The sequence below is a fragment of the Pyrus communis genome, chromosome 13, assembly GCF_041283825.1.
Source record: "Pyrus communis isolate YQ-2024b chromosome 13, ASM4128382v1, whole genome shotgun sequence".
Lineage (NCBI taxonomy): Eukaryota > Viridiplantae > Streptophyta > Magnoliopsida > Rosales > Rosaceae > Pyrus > Pyrus communis.
Window position 1 is genome coordinate 15095372 of NC_142577.1, and position 18342 is coordinate 15113713.

General features: G+C 38.5%; 2 protein-coding genes and 1 pseudogene across 3 annotated transcripts; 2 read left to right on the plus strand and 1 right to left on the minus strand.

The window, feature by feature from the left end:
* The first annotated feature begins 1132 nt into the window (after positions 1 to 1132).
* Positions 1133 to 2114, plus strand: LOC137736552 (dirigent protein 18-like). The gene has a single exon (XM_068475807.2). The coding sequence runs from the start codon at positions 1240 to 1242 to the stop codon at positions 1975 to 1977; it is 738 nt and encodes a 245-aa protein (XP_068331908.2). The 5' UTR covers positions 1133 to 1239; the 3' UTR covers positions 1978 to 2114.
* Positions 2115 to 5423: 3309 nt separating this feature from the next.
* LOC137736513 (dirigent protein 18 pseudogene) lies at positions 5424 to 6570 on the plus strand (annotated as a pseudogene).
* A 1154-nt stretch (positions 6571 to 7724) lies between these two features.
* On the minus strand, positions 7725 to 9492 carry LOC137738003 (hydroxyethylthiazole kinase family protein). Of its 2 annotated transcripts, XM_068477599.2 has the most exons (3): positions 8984 to 9492; positions 8017 to 8431; positions 7725 to 7919 (listed from the first exon to the last, which is right to left on the minus strand). In XM_068477599.2, the coding sequence occupies exons 1-2, from the start codon at positions 9446 to 9448 to the stop codon at positions 8039 to 8041; spliced, it is 858 nt and encodes a 285-aa protein (XP_068333700.2). In that variant the 5' UTR covers positions 9449 to 9492; the 3' UTR covers positions 7725 to 7919; positions 8017 to 8038. The 2 variants fall into 2 exon arrangements, with proteins under 2 accessions (XP_068333700.2, XP_068333699.2); XM_068477598.2 differs by having other exon boundaries at positions 7826 to 8431.
* Positions 9493 to 18342: the final 8850 nt, after the last annotated feature.

The window sequence follows — 18342 nt, forward strand, 5'->3', positions numbered from 1 at the left end:
AGCAATTCTCTAACGGCTGTCAATTCCAATAGAAAAAAATTGTACTCCTTGAAACTGCTGTTGTATAACGGAAGTCCTTTATGAATTAGTATTTATTTGCATCAATAGCCATTATAAATAGATTCAACCAAAAAATAGGCTCAGGTACATGATACTATCATTACCACTTGAGCAATTAGATATCCAACTCGCAACGACCCAATTGCAAAACCAGAGCTCTACCAACTGAGCTCTTTATAAATAGAGCAGTGATAGGTTGGAGACGGTTGTCCTGAATGCGGATGGCACCCGGTATGAGTATATGGAGCTGAGGAAGGATTAATGTCTGCCCAGAAGAAAGTGGAAATTCATTATTCATCTTTGTTGTATTTAGACTATAATGTGTTTGGCATATTGTGAAAAGCAAGTTACAAAATTATACATTTCTTATAAGATTATACAATTAATCAGTTATGCCAAATTTGTACTAACAAAAAACAATTGCATGTCACGTATTTGCAATTTTTCTATGGGCATGCCATCCATTTATTCAAGGATATACTGTTCATATGGTGTCGATAAATATTTTTGTTATTTACTGGTACAAAGGACGGCCGAGTCTAAAAGAACAGCAAACAAATAAAAGATAATAGCCCTATCAAGAGCCCGACTCTTCATGTCATTCTCGATAAGTTTTTTATGACATTAGCATAGCTAACATTTCATTATCAAAAAGTTTCATCATGTTACCCAATATTATCAACACAATCAATATCAACATTAATATTATTGTTCCAAAATCCATCCTTTGGGAGGTTTTTTTTTGCACGAGCAACATGCACATAGATTTTTTATGGTGCCTTAAAAGGGTACGTCAAATGGCCATAAAATTAATATAACATATCCAAGTCAAAAGAAATTTGTTATAAGAAGTCAAATTTTATTTCAATAGTCTATGACAATTGGTTTGGTTGTACCCAATGCACAGTGGACACATCTCCCACTGCTATCCTATCAACCACTAATTGCATAATTTGCGTATACTTTTTAGCTTAAATTAAAGACCTAATTTCTGTCTAAAAGTCCTACAACAAGATGCACATTTAAACGACTCCATCTCACTAATCCCATTTCTCCATTCTATATAAAAGCAGAAGCCATTTCCCAGACTCAACACTCACAAAAGCGCTTTCCCTTCTCCTTCAAAATCCTCCAAACCCCATCAAAATACAAGAAAAAAAACACTTCCAACTCTTCAACATGTTCAACCAGTCACTTCTTTCGATTTTGGTCACATTGCTAATTGCCTCAGTGGTCAAGGCAGCGGTTGACCCAGTCCAAGCTAGTGGCCATGAGCCAATCCTTGAGATGTACATGCATGACATCTTGGGAGGTAGCAGCCCCACAGCTAGGCCCATCACCGGTCTACTTGGCAACATCTACGGCGGCCAAGTGCCCTTTGCCAAGCCCATAGGCTTCCTACCGCCACAAGGCGGGGTAGCCATTCCCAATGCTAATGGAGCCATTCCAACCGTCAACGGCGTTAATGGGATTCCACTTGACACCGGTTTAGCTGGTACAACATTCTCTGGAAAACAAAGTGGTCAAGTTCCTCAGACTCCATTGAGTGCAGACGGTTTGAGCCTGGGATTTGGAACCATCACTGTCATCGATGATATTTTGACGACATCACCTGAGCTGGGCTCGCAGACGATTGGAAAGGCCCAGGGCGTCTATGTGGCCAGCTCAGCTGACGGGTCGACGCAGATGATGGCGTTCACAGCCATGATTGAAGGAGGTGAGTATGGGGACACCTTGAACTTTTATGGGATATTCAAAATTGGGATCTCCGTGTCACACTTGTCTGTGACTGGAGGGACTGGCAAGTTCAGGAGTGCAAGTGGGTTTGCTGAGGTCAGGTCCCTCATACCTCCTGGCCAACACGTCATTGATGGGGCTGAGACTTTGCTCAGGATCATCGTCCATCTGAGTTACTGAGAATTCGATGTTGTGGAGATTTACTTCAAAGTTTGATTTGATCTGATTTTACCGCTGGTTAATGCTGAAGTTTTTCAAATTTGAATTTGAATTTGTATTTCAATTCTAGTTTTGTTATTCATATATACAAGCACAAATTAGTCAGTTTCTTCGAATTATCGAAAACTATTGCAGTTGTGTTTTGGATCTTTAAGTCCAAGCTCATCAGTGGAACAAGAACAATGACAAAGGCCGTGTAAGTATAAATGTATTAAAAGCATCAGGTGTGGACTAGGCGTACGAGGGATAGCCCAGCCTAAGCGTGAAGCGAAGCCTCACGGGACCTAAATTTTTTAATATAACACTGAACGTACACATATATTATATTAAAAAAGAAGAAGATTATTAATCAATAATCACTCTGAGCAAGAGGTATGAGGCAGTTAAAACCCTACCCAAATTTTGGGTTTGAGAGTAAAAAAAAAAAAAAAAAAAAAAAAACCCTGAGGTGCGCCTAGGCGGCTTCAGCGGCGCCTTCCGCCCACTCCCTCAAAACAGAGATGGCAACCTTCACGCCCAGCCTCAGAGGACGCCGAGGCGAGCCTTTTAAAACATTGGTAAGTATACAAAAGTGAACAAACGAAAGATTACCAGAAAGTCGAGGTTTTTTCGATAATTGGATTTACAGTAAACCGTGCCTTCTTACAAATCGAGGTTGAACGAATTGCTCCATTTTCTAGCAATCCAAGAAACTCCTATGAAGGGGAAATAAATATGCAGTGCTATTCCTTTGTTTGAGGAAACAGATGGAATATGGAATATTTTATTTAGAATTGTTCTGCAACAGCACATACTGAAATAGTAGGTTAGAAGCGGCAAGAAAATTATACGCAAAAAGAGAGAAGAACGAACAAGGGAAACATGGTTGATTTCAATTTTCTTTCAGGATGTGGTCATCTGTTAGCCATAGGTATTGAATTTTAGGTTGAAAGCCCCCAGTACCTGCCCAAGTCCTATGACAATTGTCGGACAATAGCCACCAAGTGACCGAGACCTTAGCGGACATACCATATGTACGTAACACATAATTGCTACCGTGTACAGTTGAAATGCTTCTTCATAGCAGCCTAATGGCTAATGTGGCCTTCATCAAACCATCGTCTTGGACACTCTTTGTTGGTCCAACCATATGCTCTTCGCAGAATGCAAGTTATGCAACTAAACTTGCAGGTATGCAAGACAATGGTTTGATGAATGTGACGAGAATCATTGGTTAACTCAGAGACGTATGTTTTGGATTTTTATTATATAGTGTGGATTTGGAAGACACGTACAACCGTGTTTCAACGAGCCCAGCTGAGGGGACCAGAATACACTCGTAATGACTGATCCTCCATCTTCAATAACCGGAAGGAAGAGATACTAAAACCCCATGGAGACACTCACTCAGACAGTGCAAACTAACGAGAAATGCTCCAACAAAAACGCCCCTCACCTTATTTTTCAACTTTCTGTGGCTGCTGAAGTGCTTTCACTTCTATTGTATCTATAGTAGTCTATCAGTTGTACTGGGAATTTGTCAAGGGAACGGGGAGGCTTTTCGAATCAAAGTTCTGTGCCCCTTCAGAAAGAAAAAAAACCCGCCACCATGCCTTTCAAGGATTAAATGAATGAAAAAATGAATCTAAACGAATAAATGATTAAAATTACAAGACCGCATTCAACATGAACAATCATAAGTACCTACGGAAGAAAATAGAAAGACAATTGAAGCAAATCCAAGGGAACCAAAAGGGACAATTGAGAAAATGAAGAGAGCCTTGGAAGCGAAAGCAGGCACTGAGATTTCAAAGAGGAGAGATTGTTGAACTTAGGTGGGGACCAAATGTACGAGGAACCAGATTTAAGGAGCCCCCAACAGCCAGAGGCAGAGGCATTAAGAAACACATAGCACAGGAAAGTTTTTGCCAGAAAATGACAGACAACTTTCATCGCTTTTAACTCACCGAAAGGCGAAAGCTCACTTAACACGTTGTTTGACATTCCTATCCAAAGTGAGTAAAACCCATATCTAGCAAAATTTGAAACAAGCAGTGCAGTTCCAAGTGTTGTGTTGTGTTCTGTGTAAGGATAAGAATATTTGTGCCTTGGTGGAGAGTGATTGCTTTTTATCGAGCATGGATAAAACTTGTTTCCTTCCTTCATTGGCTTAGGCTTAGCATTGGAATTAGCTGGAGCTCGACGTAGTTGTCCAACTTGATTTGTGTTTTGTTTGGTAAAACTTGATTAACACATGCGCTTATAAAGAATTGGACTACTCGTATTCTTAATGGGTTTTATGGTTCAAACTACACTCCCTGTCATTCCGTGAGTGCTTAGAATATTACATTGTTGTTTCAGGGTTTAGCCCAAGTGGTGAAGAATGGTGGGTAATAGTTTAGGATTGGGATAGGTCAATTGTTCGTTTACTCTAATGTAACCGAAAAACAGAGGAGTCATTGAATATTTTTATTTGTTTTCAAGATACATCCATAACGTCATATTCGTTCGATATCAAAGTCATTGGATTAGCCCAAGTAGTGAAAGATGGTGGGTAATATTTTAGAATTAAAATAGGCCAAATAATTGATTTTCCCGAATGTAACAGAGAAAAAAATAACTCTATATTTATTTTTTTTTTCAAGCAAAAAAAAATCCAAAATTTCAGCACACAGGTTTTGCCAAATATAGTCAAAAACGTTGTTGTGAGCTAGATTTCGAAACGAGATTTTCTTTGAAACCAAACCGAAAACGAGAGATTATTCATTGTTAGAGCTTACTAGTACAAAAAGCAATTCAAACGAACGAGAAAAATCATGGCACAAAAGATTGGAGATTATGGTCATCGGCAAAGATGATCAATTCATATAATTGGACTACTCCTCGTATTTTTGATAGGTTTTATGGTTCAAATTACACTCCAGGTCATTCCATGAGTGCTTAGAATGTTACATTGTTGTGTTGGGGTTAAGTGGAAGTAGTGAAGGACGGTGGGGAAAAAGGTTAGGATTAGGATAGGTCAATTATTTGGTTTACCTAATATAACCGAAAAACAAAAAATCACTGGATATTTTTATTTGTTTTCAACATACTTCCATGAAGTCATATTCATTCGATATCAAAGTCATTGGATTCACGGCATTAGCCTAAGTAGCGAAAGATGGTGGATAAAATATTAGAATTAAGATAGGTAAAATAATTGATTTCCTCCAATATTTCTTTTACTTTCAAGCCAAAAAACTCAAAATTTCAACACAGGTTTTGCCAAATATAATTAGAAACGTTGTTGTGAGCCAAATTCCAAAACAAGAGATTTTCCTTGAAGCCGAAAATGAGAAAAATATCCACTGTTACAGCTTAAAAGTACAAAAAGCAGTTCATTTAAGATGATCAGTTCATTTAAGTACAGAGAAATGTTATGAGGAACCAATGAAACAACAAACCCACTTCTCTTTGTGATCTGTGACCACAACTAATTCACCTGTAACCGAAATTCATATTATTCGTACCAATAAGATAATCCAACAACTTCACCTCCTGCGTTTGGAGCAGACTCAACCACTCCATGTGACAACCTCCTCTATATCAAGACCAACACATGTTGCCAACCATCGTACTTCCGCACGAAAACTTCAGCGTTCGATCCTTAATCCAGCAGATACCAAAGTTTCCGGATGTTCAAGCAGACATTTTCGTCCCTTTTCACCGTACTGCTGATTGCAAACATGCAGACAGCAATACCACTTGTGGCTGCAGTTGAACCTGCAGCTGTTGGCAGCGAACCAGTTCTGGAAATATACATGCATGACATTCTTGGAGGGAGCAGCCCTACAGCTAGGCCAATCACTGGCTTGCTAGGCAATATATACAGCAGTGAAGTGCCCTTTGCAAAGCCGATAGGGTTCCTTCCTCCAGATGGTGCTGTGGCTATTCCTAATGCCAACGGTGCCATTCCTACCGTGAATGGCGCCAATGGTCTCCCACTAGGAACCGGCTTATCTGGTACATCCTTCGCCGGAAATCCTAATGGTGAAAAGAATGGCAATACAGCTACCCAACTGGCACCAGACGGGTTGGGACTAGGCTTTGGGACAGTCACCGTTATTGATGACATACTGACCTCTAGCCCCGAATTGGGTTCACAGACAATTGGGAAAGCTCAAGGAGTCTATGTGGCAAGCTCTGCCGATGGATCAAGTCAGCTGATGGCATTTACGGCTATGATGGAAGGAGGGGAGTACAATGATAACCTCAACTTATTCGGAGTGTACAAGATTGGGAGTAGCAAGTCGCAACTGTCAGTGACTGGAGGGACGGGCAAATTCAAGAATGCCAATGGAATTGCAGAGTTGAAACCACTGATTCCTCCAGGTCAACGAGCAACAGATGGTGCAGAAACATTGCTGAGGATTACCGTTCACTTGAAGTACTGAGGATGTCTGGTCCGTTGTGTGGATTTGAATGTGATATATAGTGTCTGTGATTGTATTAGCTACAGGTGTATGTTGAGTATCTCTAAATTGTAATCTTGTGTTTAACTGTTGTTGTAAAGTATGGCAATGAGGCAATGCCTAATGAAAGGGACCTATTTCCAGTGATCTTCCTACCACTGAAGGCAAGGAACAAAATCAAACAAAGAAGGACCCCAAAACTCTAATCTGTGATTCTGAAACAGGACACACATCATCATGAAAAAACTGAAGCACAAAAAACAAACTGCAGTCTACGGGAAAATATGATGCCACAATAGCCGGCAACTCCAACAGAAAGGAAGAATAAGGAAACCTGCTAAAATCTACAGAAACAGATGCCCAAAATGCTGACCAGAACATAACAAAATCCCAATGATCTTCTGCATTAACCCCTTTGTAATCCTCAAAATTCTCTTACTATGCTCCATCCAAATTACCAAAAAGATTGCTCACTCCAGACAACTCTTACTACATTCCCAAAGCCTCGAGCTGAATGCTCAACAACTCAAAACATCCCTTTGGAATCACCCAGCATGCATTGATTTCCTTAAATAGCTCCCAACACTAATGTAAGGATCAAGGACGGTGGAGATTCACTTGATCCTCAGATTCGTCTTACATATCATGCAAGATGTGTTACCATTGATCATGTTCACTAATAAAATGCATATTAAGTCTAACATATCAATTTAGACCTGTAATTTCTTTCCCTGATCATTAACTTGATTTACTTTTCCTATTCGGGTATTGTTCATGTCTTCACATGCATGAGTTGATTAATTCCTAGGTTAAAGGACAAGCTGCAGTCACAACTTACTCTAAACTAATATTTGGGCATGGAAACATAGTTACTGTCCTCAATGGTGAATCCAGAGAGATGATGACACAAGCATGAAGATACTCTATGATATAAACATCCGAAAAAAGTTACACTCTCCAGTTGATCTTACAAAACAAGAAAACTACTAGCCGGTTCTGTACATCCTACTGGACTGGACTGGACCAGGTTTGCTAGAGTAAACATAAAAAGAATAAATTCTCTGCTCACATATGAGATAGAATACAGAAAAAGTGAAGAAATTTTAGTGCTGATGGTCAGTAACTAACTAGTGAATAAACAAACTATGGCCCTTCAAGAAGGCCTCACTACCACAAACAGGCTTAGTCGTCTAATCCTCAAAGAGAATATCCCTGTAGAACCAAATCCTCTATGAAACCAATATAACGGGAGTTGGGAAAGGCATAGCAGCTTACAACTTGTATGGATCACCAATATTTTCTTTTTCTGTCTTTGAAGTTTGAAATTTCAAGCTGTTTCTTTATATCACAAGGAAAGGTTTAAAATACAACGAAAAAAGTTCAAAAGCAAAACAAAGCTCGGTTTCAAATACTTTACAAGGAAATGCTTCCAATTATTATAGTATTTTCCAGTAAATGATTCAGGAACTTTACCTTCAAAAACAAAGTATCATTTGTTATTCATCATTCATGTAATTGCTTAATATGTGTGAACTCTAAACAAAAATAGGTCTAATGGTAATCAACATACCACACATACAGCTCTATATCTTTCATGACAAGCTGCCGATTTTAACATGAGAAAGCACGCATACTTCATCGAGCCTGTAGAGTGAATCTATCAAGTGCATCCGCAACGAAGCTGGACCATTTGCCAGTTTCATTCCCACCTCGCTCGCAATCCCAAATATCGATAATGCACAAGCTGTAGCTTCCAAAACATGCGATTGATCAACAGCAACAAAGGCAGCAATCAGGGCAGTGACTGAACATCCAGTTGCCGTGATCCTTGTCAACATGGCAACCCCATTACGAGCACCAACAACTCTCTTCCCATCTGTAACAATGTCGACAGCTCCAGAAACCGCAACTAAGGCACCACTGGATTGAGCCAGTGATTTTGCTGATTCGATTGCATCTGTTGATTCATGGGAACTGTCCGCCCCCTAAAAACAACAAATTTGAAATATGGTATTCACAAAGGTTTAATATGCAATACAAAATGTCAAGATTATTTTAGTATGCAAAGGGAACACAACAACCTTATCCTTGGCAGCCCATAAAAGCCAAAATTTTGGCTTGACTTCAAATTAAATACCTAATTTTTCGCTAACATGAGCGTAGCCAAGTTCACTACAGTATTATGGACCCAAGTTCGAATATTTTTTGACGTAATTTAAATTAGATTAGAACGTTGGTCTAAACAAAAAAAAAAATCCTAATTCCCAAGCAAAAGTCAAAATAAGCTTTTAACTCCTTGTTTTTTTTTCTTTTTTTTTTTAACAAACAAATTAGCTATCAATAATATGATTCAAATTCGTTTTTTACAAGAATCAAAGCTAAAACCTCTCACTTACAAATGAAGAAGAATATTATTAAACCGCGTACTATTAAGTAGCTCAACTCATTGTTCTCAAACAGCAAAATTTGGTACCGAAAATGAATGTCTGAAATTAAAAATTAATCGAACATTTTGTGATCAAGCAGAGAACAATTACCTTGGTAGGTCCCACAGAAGCATTGGCGAGGGCGATAATCTCGGACGCATTTCCCCTAATAACAGTAGGCTTAAGCTCCACAAGCTCCAAACAAGCCTTCATCCGGAAACCTGAGGCGCCGGCGGCAACTGGGTCGAGAACCCAAGGCTTGCCGGAGTTGTGCGCCAGTTCAGCGGCGACCTTCATGGCCGGTAACCAGTCGGCGGAAAGCGTGCCCACGTTGACGCAGAGCGCGTGGACCTGAGGCGTGAAGTCGGGGAGTTCTTCTATGGAGTGGAGCATGGCGGGTGATGCACCCGCGGACAAGAGAGTGTTGGCCATCAGATCCATTGACACGAAGTTGGTGATGCACTGGATGAGCGGTGATTTGGCTCGAACTGAAGATAGTAGGGCCCACGCTTTCTGGGCCCACACGATTGCCTCTGGTTCTTCTTCTTCTCCCTTGAAGTTGGACTTGCTCTCCATGATTTCTCTTTTGCTTGGCCGCAAGCTGTTCCGGATGTTTGGGGGGTTTTTACCAGGAGAAAGTAATGAACTCTAATTTTTCTAATTGCATATTTGGCCCTCATGTTTGGTGTGATTTTAAAATATGCCAATAGTTTCAAAATGTTTCAAATTGCACCTTATTTTTTTTAAATCTTATCAAATAAGAAAATACCAAGTACCAAAACTAATAAAATTATGCGAGTTTCTGGTCAAATAGAACCGAACCACACTAATTACGGTTTGATTCAGTTTATTAGTCCAACTGTTCAAGATTACACTTTTAGTGTTAACCACTTAGGTCTCATTTGGCACGTTGTATTAAACACCGGATAAGATTAATAGTACGATAGTAGTTGTTTGGTGCTCTCTCGTACTAAATAAGCACCCGCTTAATTATACCATCTATCAAATTTAGTATTGCTGACACCGGACAATTAATACAACCCAAAAGCTTGATATTAGTAGTCTGGGATGCTAACCAAAAACACGGTCGCTTCCCTTCTTCGGTTTCACGGATCTGCTCCTTGGCGAATTTGCTCCATCTTCACGAGTTCTCCACCTCGACCGCCACTCCTCTACAATCGGTCGCTGAGCAATTTCCCATTTCGTCCGTCGCTTCCTATTCTGTCACGTTTCAATCGTCGATGTCGAAGCACGACGACATAGATGAAGAGGTAGTTGAGATCAAGAAGCCCGATTGATCATCAACATCAATAGACTTAGCAGCTCAATCATCTTTTGCCGCTGACGGCGTAAGATCCAGCTCCAACGACTCTAGTTAACTTGGACCATGCCACAAATTGATTTCTTTTCTTCATCAATTTGGATCTTCAATTTAATTAGTAGTTGTTTTAGTTGGTGAATCGATGTGGATTTTGGGTGATTGAAGAAATGAGGAAGTGGATTCGTATGGGAGGGTGGAATTTGAAGCGTGGGCAAGATGGAGAAGAAGGGAAGATAGGTTGGGAAAGAGACCTGGATTTTTCACCTTCCTTTTCTTTAATTTTTTTTTTAATTTTGTCTTAACAATAGTTTAGTTACTTCTTCTTTTTCTTTCTTTTGATTTTCTCCTCTTTTTTTTCATTTTAACAACAATTATTATGTGATTGTTGCAGTCCTATTAGATTAGGAATGCGATTGTGCAAATCCTATCATATCTGGAATATCCTTGTAGGATTCTACCATATCTCTTAGACTAGATATTATCCTATTAGAGTTGTAATCCTATTAAGGTAAGGATTTAACCTATCCTCCTACTATAAATAAAGGCACAATAGGGTGAGATAACATACACCTCACAATTACACATCTCTCTTCTCTCTCTATGCCACACCCCTCTCTCTTTCTGGCCTCCATAATTGTTCAGTAAATTATGCCTACAACACGTTATCAGTATGTTATTGACGCTGCGCTAAAGAGAGTTTATTCTTCAATCAAGGGAGTATTACGTTTTAATAATTCTTTTATGGTTAATTTATTATTTCATTGAATTGATCTACATCCTATTGATTCAATTTAATTTTTTTTGTTTTTGTCGAACGTGATACAACACATTGGAGATGCAAATTCGGCTTTTAGAGTAGGATCTTCTATATATTCAAAGGCTCAGTTGTTTTCTGCCAATTAGGTTCTTTTAAAATAAATTAAGATATTTGAAACGACCATGAAGCAAGAAAACATTCTCCATGATGCATAAACCCCCTATATTTATATTTTCCTTTCGATATATATTTTTTATATGTTCATATACTTGTCAATATATATATACGTTCATGCATTACGTAATTATGAATTTACTATGTGGAATTTGTGAGTCAAATAATTGAAAGAAATTAGAAGCAATTAGGGTTTTTCAAACCTTAGGAATTTCGAAAAGAAAAAAAAAGGGAAATTTAAATTTGGGAAATTTGCGGCTGAGCCGCGACCTGGAGCTGTACTGCCACGTCAACCTGACACCAAGCCGAGCCTACAGCTTGAGGCTTAGGTGCTGGAATGACGTTTTATTGACGTCCCCGTGAAGTAGCAGCCCTTTAGGCTTTGCTGCGTTCATAAACAAAGCCCTCGGCTTGGGTTTTGAAATTTAATGGCTCGCAGCCCTCTAACACACATACTAGCATGTGATGGGTTTGTCCAACGCCTTCAGCCCACCAACCAACAAGCATAGCTTGCTAGGTTTATCTCGCGCACCAACCCATCAGCCAATCACTAAATGGGCTTCCTTCTACAATTGGCCCACGTTCCAACTGCAAGGCTTCAACTTGCTTTGCACGCTGGGTTTCTGCTTCCTGGCCCAACCTTGAAACCAGCACTGCTGGGTTTCCTCCACACCTGGGCCCGTCTCTTCCCTTCAGCCCAAACCTGCATCAAGCCTGCAGTTTGCCCTGCAGTGGACTGGGCTGTCTTGCAATCGTGTTGTGACTACCTGTCCCAAATGTTACGATTTTATTAGTTTTAGAAGAGTGAATTGACGAATATGCCCTAGAGGTGAGATGGTTAACTTTGTTGACCGTCATTTTATGATGTGTACACGCTGCTATTTTAGTGTATTCTCGAAATACTCGATAGTACAAACGGGTAGGCGCAATTAGAATAGAAATCGGAGTTACGGTTAAAATTTTATGGAACTACAAATTCGAAAGTTATTTTTGAAGAAATTACTATTTTAATTATCTTATACTATTTTATATTTCTAAATTATTATTTTATTATTTTAGGATTGGATTTTTTATTACATTATATTAATTTATATTTAGCCGTGGGACCCATAATCACACCAAGTTTCATCTCCCCTCTCTTCCACGTGGCACTCTCATTACTCTCTCTGGAATCCTCCCGCACTCATCTTTCTCAGCTCTCTCTCAATTCGCTCCTTGTTAACTTTCTTGTTTCCCATTTCCTTTGCAAACAACAACGAGGCACCACCTTGCCTCACCAACTCCAGCATTCGTTCCCACATTTCCCATGAGCCAGTGCCACCATCGCCTCTTTCTTCCTTGTCTCGATCCCAAAATAAAAGCCTAGAACCTTGACAATGACAGAGGTTACTAACCTGTGTTCCTCTGACGAACCTACAACAGATTCTCGACGATTCCAACTAAAGTAAGCTTTGAAATGGATGGCAACCATCTTAGATCATTGTTTTTTACATGATCCTTGTTTTATTTGAGAGAAATATCGAAGTTTTGGAGCATATCAGTTTGGGAGAAACTCTCCCCAGTTTTTCGGTGACCCGAAGCCTTGCAGGCGCTTTCCCAGCGACTTTCCAACCACGGCTATGAGCTAAAATGGTATAAATCGAATCTCCTTCCTCCTAGCTTTATTTTGGCACTTAAATGGTGAAGTTTGGTTGAGAATAGAGCTCGGCTGGAGCTCTGGAAAACAAGCCCAATTCCGATAGGTGCAACCCGAGGGTCCAATAGGCTTGACCTGTTTAAAAAAAAAGAAAAAAAAGAAAGAAAGAAAGAAAGAATGGGGCTTCAGCCCAAACTCGGTCCAAACCATAAACCCAACCCTTTGGGCCTTTGTCCCAGGGCAACCCACTTCTGAATGGGCTTAGAATATTCTGAGAATATTCTTGGAATATTCTTTAGGTTGACTTTTCTGAAATTTTTTTAGGAACCTTCCTAGGCTAATTTTGACGCCTCGAGCCCGTTTTTGATATCCATTTAGTGGAATTCTAAATTTTTAATGTAGTTGACCACCGAGGTGATTACTATCGGAGACTCCGGCTATCCTAGTTCGAACGGCTACGACTTCGCAAGTAATGTGAGTGGGTATTTTCTTTATATATATACCAAATGGGGCGGAACTAATGGTAGGAGGCATAGCCTTCCATATAATTCAGAGTGCGGAAGTAAAGCATATAAAAACAAAGAAACATATCAATATATTGAATTAAAAAGAACAGCAGGAGGCATAGCCTTCCATATAATTCAGAGTGCGGAAGTAAAGCATATAAAGAAAATAATGAATTAAATGTAATGATGCAAATATATTTTTGAAAATAAGTTTTATTGAAAACTTACTGCAATGCAGATTACATACAGGTATTGCCTAATGGCAGATGAAACAAGTAAACAAGGTGGAGCTCGCAGGCATACTAAATAATATATGTATTACAAGTGTTTGGAAAATATTCTCTGTCATTTGTGGATAAGCAGAGAGATGATACTGAGCTGTTGAGTTAAAAAACTCGTTTTTTTTCTCTTCTGAAGATGAATTCCTCTTTTATAGAGGGAGGAGAACGAATGAGGAATGCAGTCTTGATCTGGGAATCCCGCTGGCATGAGGAGAAAGCTGGCAAAGCTGGCTGATTGAAGAATCCTTACTGTGGAGTCACGTTGTTTTCTTCCAAAAGTTGAGTGAATAGTAAAGATGCTTTGATTCTTTTACAAAAGTTAAATGAATAGTGAAGATGCTTTGATTCTTTTACAAAAGCTGGATGAACAGTGACCTTTTTGTTTTTCACTATTGGAGAATAATGCCTTGTCTTTTACGGAAGAGATGAAAGCAGCTACTGCTGATGATGTTGTTGGGCTAACACAATCATATGGGCAAAAAAGCAGTTTCAAAAATCAAACGGATCTTGTGCGTCTTGAAGGTCTACTTGATCAGCCCAATTGGCGGGAGGTTGAGATCCTGCATCAGAAGCGTCAGAGTCCGAATCGGAACCTTTCTTTTTCTGGAGCATTGCTGCTTCGGCCATCAGCAGTTGGGCCATATCCAGAAGCTGGGTAGTCTTTGCAGATTTTTCTTTCTTCGAGCTCGAGGATTTGGCTGACTTGGACTTTCCTTTGAGGGAGGAGGATGGACTAATGTCTGATAGAGATTGAACTGGTTCTTGAGCTTTCGGGAGTTCAGGGAATTGCTGAGTGTCTGGCAAGGCCTGTGAAGAAGATGCAGCAATTGCTGGGGACGAATTCTGGGGAAATTCTGCATGAACTAGATCAATAATCTTTTGGTAGTTGAATTTGTCCCACCATTTTACCCACCGGGTCCTGAAAATTCCTCCGTTGTCTAACTGGAAATTCCATTTTAAGATCCATGGAACTTTGTACTTGGCCATGAATAAAGAGAATAAGGAAACCCTGCTGTCAAAACGGCTGCGGTCAAAACCAGTCTTGAAACTATTGTTTAGTGCTTGACGAAGATCATCAGGGACAAGAGAAATATTTGGGCCATGGGTAGCCCACCAGTCTGGAAACCATGCTGGGAATCTTAATCTGAAACTTTTATCAAAGGTCACGAACCATGAATGACTAAAATATTCCGTCTGATGAAGAAAAATATTAGTCCACGCTTGAATGTAATCATAATAATTATAATTGTTGTTCGGTATGAGAACATGCTGGGTGTGAAGGGGTTTGGTATGATAAAAGGGGAGACCCCAATCTTGTTCAATGAGAAATTTTCCAATATGAAGTGAATGGTATAAAATTTTATTTTGGTTAGTGGTGCTGTAGATTGGCTTAATAGCGATGCTTTTGGTCTCAGAGAGAATGGCCTGGTAGTATTTGAGGCTTTTGTATGGTGCTGCTGGGAGATAGTGAGAATTTGGGGGCAAAAGCAGTTTAGCAATGCGTTCTGGAGGTTGATTTTTATCAATGTCAAGAGGTATGCAAAAAAGTTTTTCAGTAGTGGAGTTTTGGATATATGGCGAGGTTTTAGCATAGCTAGGTGTTTTGGGTTGTGAAGGTGTTGGAGAGCGTACTGAAGAGTAAGGATCAAAAGGAGTAGCTAAAGCTGTTTGGTAATTTGGTCGGATATTTCCTAGTGTGGATCCTAATGGAGTGAATCTGTTTGTAATGGCGAGGGCCGATGAAGAGTCGGGAATAGACTCTTGTTTTACTGGTGCTGGGGTTTGGGTGAGAGTGGCTGGAAGCCTTTTTTGATTAGGATTGGAACCCATTCTTCCCCTGCAAAAATTCTCTGGTCAGAAAATCTGGTATGCAATTCTGGCTGCCTTTAATGTATTCAATTTCAAAATCAAAAATACTTAATATGGCTTGCCAGCGTGCAAAAATTTGTTTTGATGCAATATTTTGAACATCCTTTTGTAAAACATGTTTTGCAGATTTGCAATCAACACGAACTAAAAATTTTTGATTTAATAAATCATCTTGGAATTTGCTAATGTATAATACAATTGATAAAATCTCTTTTTTAATAGTACTATAGTTACTTTGAGCCGGATTCCAAATTCCTGAATGGAAACGAACAATTTGTTCAGGAGATTCGGAAGAAGTTTTTTGTTTGAGGATACCTCCATAACCGATATCAGAAGCATCGGTCTCGACTATTTTGAGAGAGCCGGGAGTTGGAATGCCAATGCAAGGTAAAGTCTTGACATGATTCTTTATCTGTTTGACAATGGAAGTATGATTTTGAGTCCATGATGGAGGATTCTCCTTGAGACGATCAAACAAAGGTTTACATTGTTGACGAAGATGAGGATAAAATTCTGAAACATAATTTAGAGAACCAAGGAATCTCTGAAGCTGGGTTTTATCAATAATTTGATCTGGAAATTTATCAGCAAACTGGATGACTCGATCAATTGGCTGAATGGTAGACCTGTAAATATGGTATCCTAAAAATCTAACTTTGGTTTGAAATAACTTAATCTTAGATGCCGAGACTACTAACCCATTAGACTTAATGATCCTAGCAAATGCATGCAAATGCTTCCAATGCTCATCTATTGATTTTGAGAAAATTAATACATCATCAATATAAACAATCGAAAAATGGCTGTATTGATTAAAAATCTCATTCATGATATTTTGAAATTCACTTGGTGCGTTTTTCAAGCCGAAAGGCATTACATTCCATTCATAGTGTCCGAAAGGAGTCACAAAAGCAGTTTTGTACTTATCAGATTCATGAATTTGAATTTGCCAAAAGCTTGATTTCATGTCAAATTTGGAAAAAACAGTTGCTTGAGAAAGTCTTTTTATCGAATCTCTTTTGTTGGGGATTGGATATCGGATCCATTCTAAAACATCATTCAAAGGTTTGTAGTTAATAACTAATCGTGGAACGCCGCGTTCTAATTCTGCATTTTTCTGGACATAAAAAGTAGGGCAAGACCATGGAGATTTGCTTTTACGGATAATTCCTTTTTCTAAAAGTTGATTAATTTTGGTTTTACAAAACTCTAAAACTTCTTGGTTCATTTGAATCGGTCGTGCCTTGGTGGGGATTTTTGATTCAACAAAATCTTTAATATAAGGGAGTTTGACAATATGCTGTTTTCTATGCCAAAAAGCATTTGGAAGATCTGAACAAATTTCTTTGGTAAGTTTATCAGAAAAGTGGCGAATAGAATCTAATAAAGATTTGTTTGTTAACTGTTCTTCAATTCTTTTGTGAAGAATTTCTTCCTGTAAAAAAGCAATTTGTTGGGATTTTGCAGTAATCTGGTTGAGAGTTTTTGAAACACTATCTTTTTGTAGTTGTTTTAACTTTTTAAGATCTGTTTCTATGCAAAATTCAAAAGTAATTTTTTGGCCAAAAACCTTTGTTGAAATACAGTTGTGATGAACTTTAAAAGGATAAATTAATGCAATGAAAGGGAGTCCCAAAATAACTGGATCAGAAATATTTTTAATTAAAACGAATGGAGTTTTAAAACAAACATTTTGTTGACAAACATGGGCTTTGGGGATCTCATATTTTAAATTCATTGGGGATTGATTAGCAGCGCTAAGTACCTCAGTTGATTTGTGATAATACTTTGTAGGTATTAACCCTTCTTGAATGCAATTTAAATCTGCGCCTGAATCGATTAAAGCGATGGTTTCTAAGGAAAAATCGTCAATCATTATTTTGATTTTAGAATACCATTTTCTAATTCTAATTTTGTCTAAGAGACTTAAAACAAGGTCCTTTGAAGAAGAAGATTTTTTGAGTGAGCGTCGGAATCGGAGTTTGAGGAAGAATTACCTTGTTCTTCTACAAGCGCTTGTGTACGTGTTCTACTGAGTTGTGAACGAAATTCGGTATTTTCTGATTTTAAAAACTTAATTTCTGATTTAATTTGATTAATTTCTTTTTGTAAATCCTTGATGGTTAAATCCTTTTTTGGTTTATTAAACCGTTCCAAAGTGGTGCTGAGAGAAATTTTTTGAGAAGAAGTTTGACTAGTGCCAGATTCATGAGAAGAAATCAAATTTTTGAGTTTTTTCAAATAAAAAGATTTTAAATCAGGGTCAGCGACTTTACAAATTAATTCCATTAAAAACTCTTCTTGTTCTTCTTGCTTATTAAGCACTGAAATTTTATTACAACAAGTATCCGTGCACCTAAACTTAATGTTTGGCGAGGAGACGTCGCTAGAACTGCTAGAGTCAGAGACGGAAAAATCGGGATTTTTATCAGATTGACTAGAGTCGGTATTTCTAATTTCTAAAGCCTGAATAAGTTGAACCTTCTCCTCTTCAGAGATTTTTAGTTGGTTAATAACCTTTTTAGCTCTACATTCATTTGCATAATGACCAAATTTGCCACATTTGTAGCATTTTCCCTTTTTATTTTGAAAATCCTTTTTAGGCTTTCGAAAAGGTTTTTTGTTTGGAGATGGTTTTTCATAAAATTTATTTGTTTGAAAAGGTTTGTTGGAAGATTTTTTGTTTTTATAAAATCTGGATTGATATTTAGAAAATCTGCTGGTTTGTTGGGCTCTTTTCTTTTTATTCGAAGGAGCAATCGGAGGTAAACCATATTGTTCACAAAATGTTCCAAGTTCGTATTTAGCAATAGATTTATCCTTATTAACTTGTTTTGAAATCTTCATGTCAATACACATTTTCAATCCTTCCTTTTGTATAACATTAACTATGTTACCATAAGTAAGGGTATGATAAGGTATGACA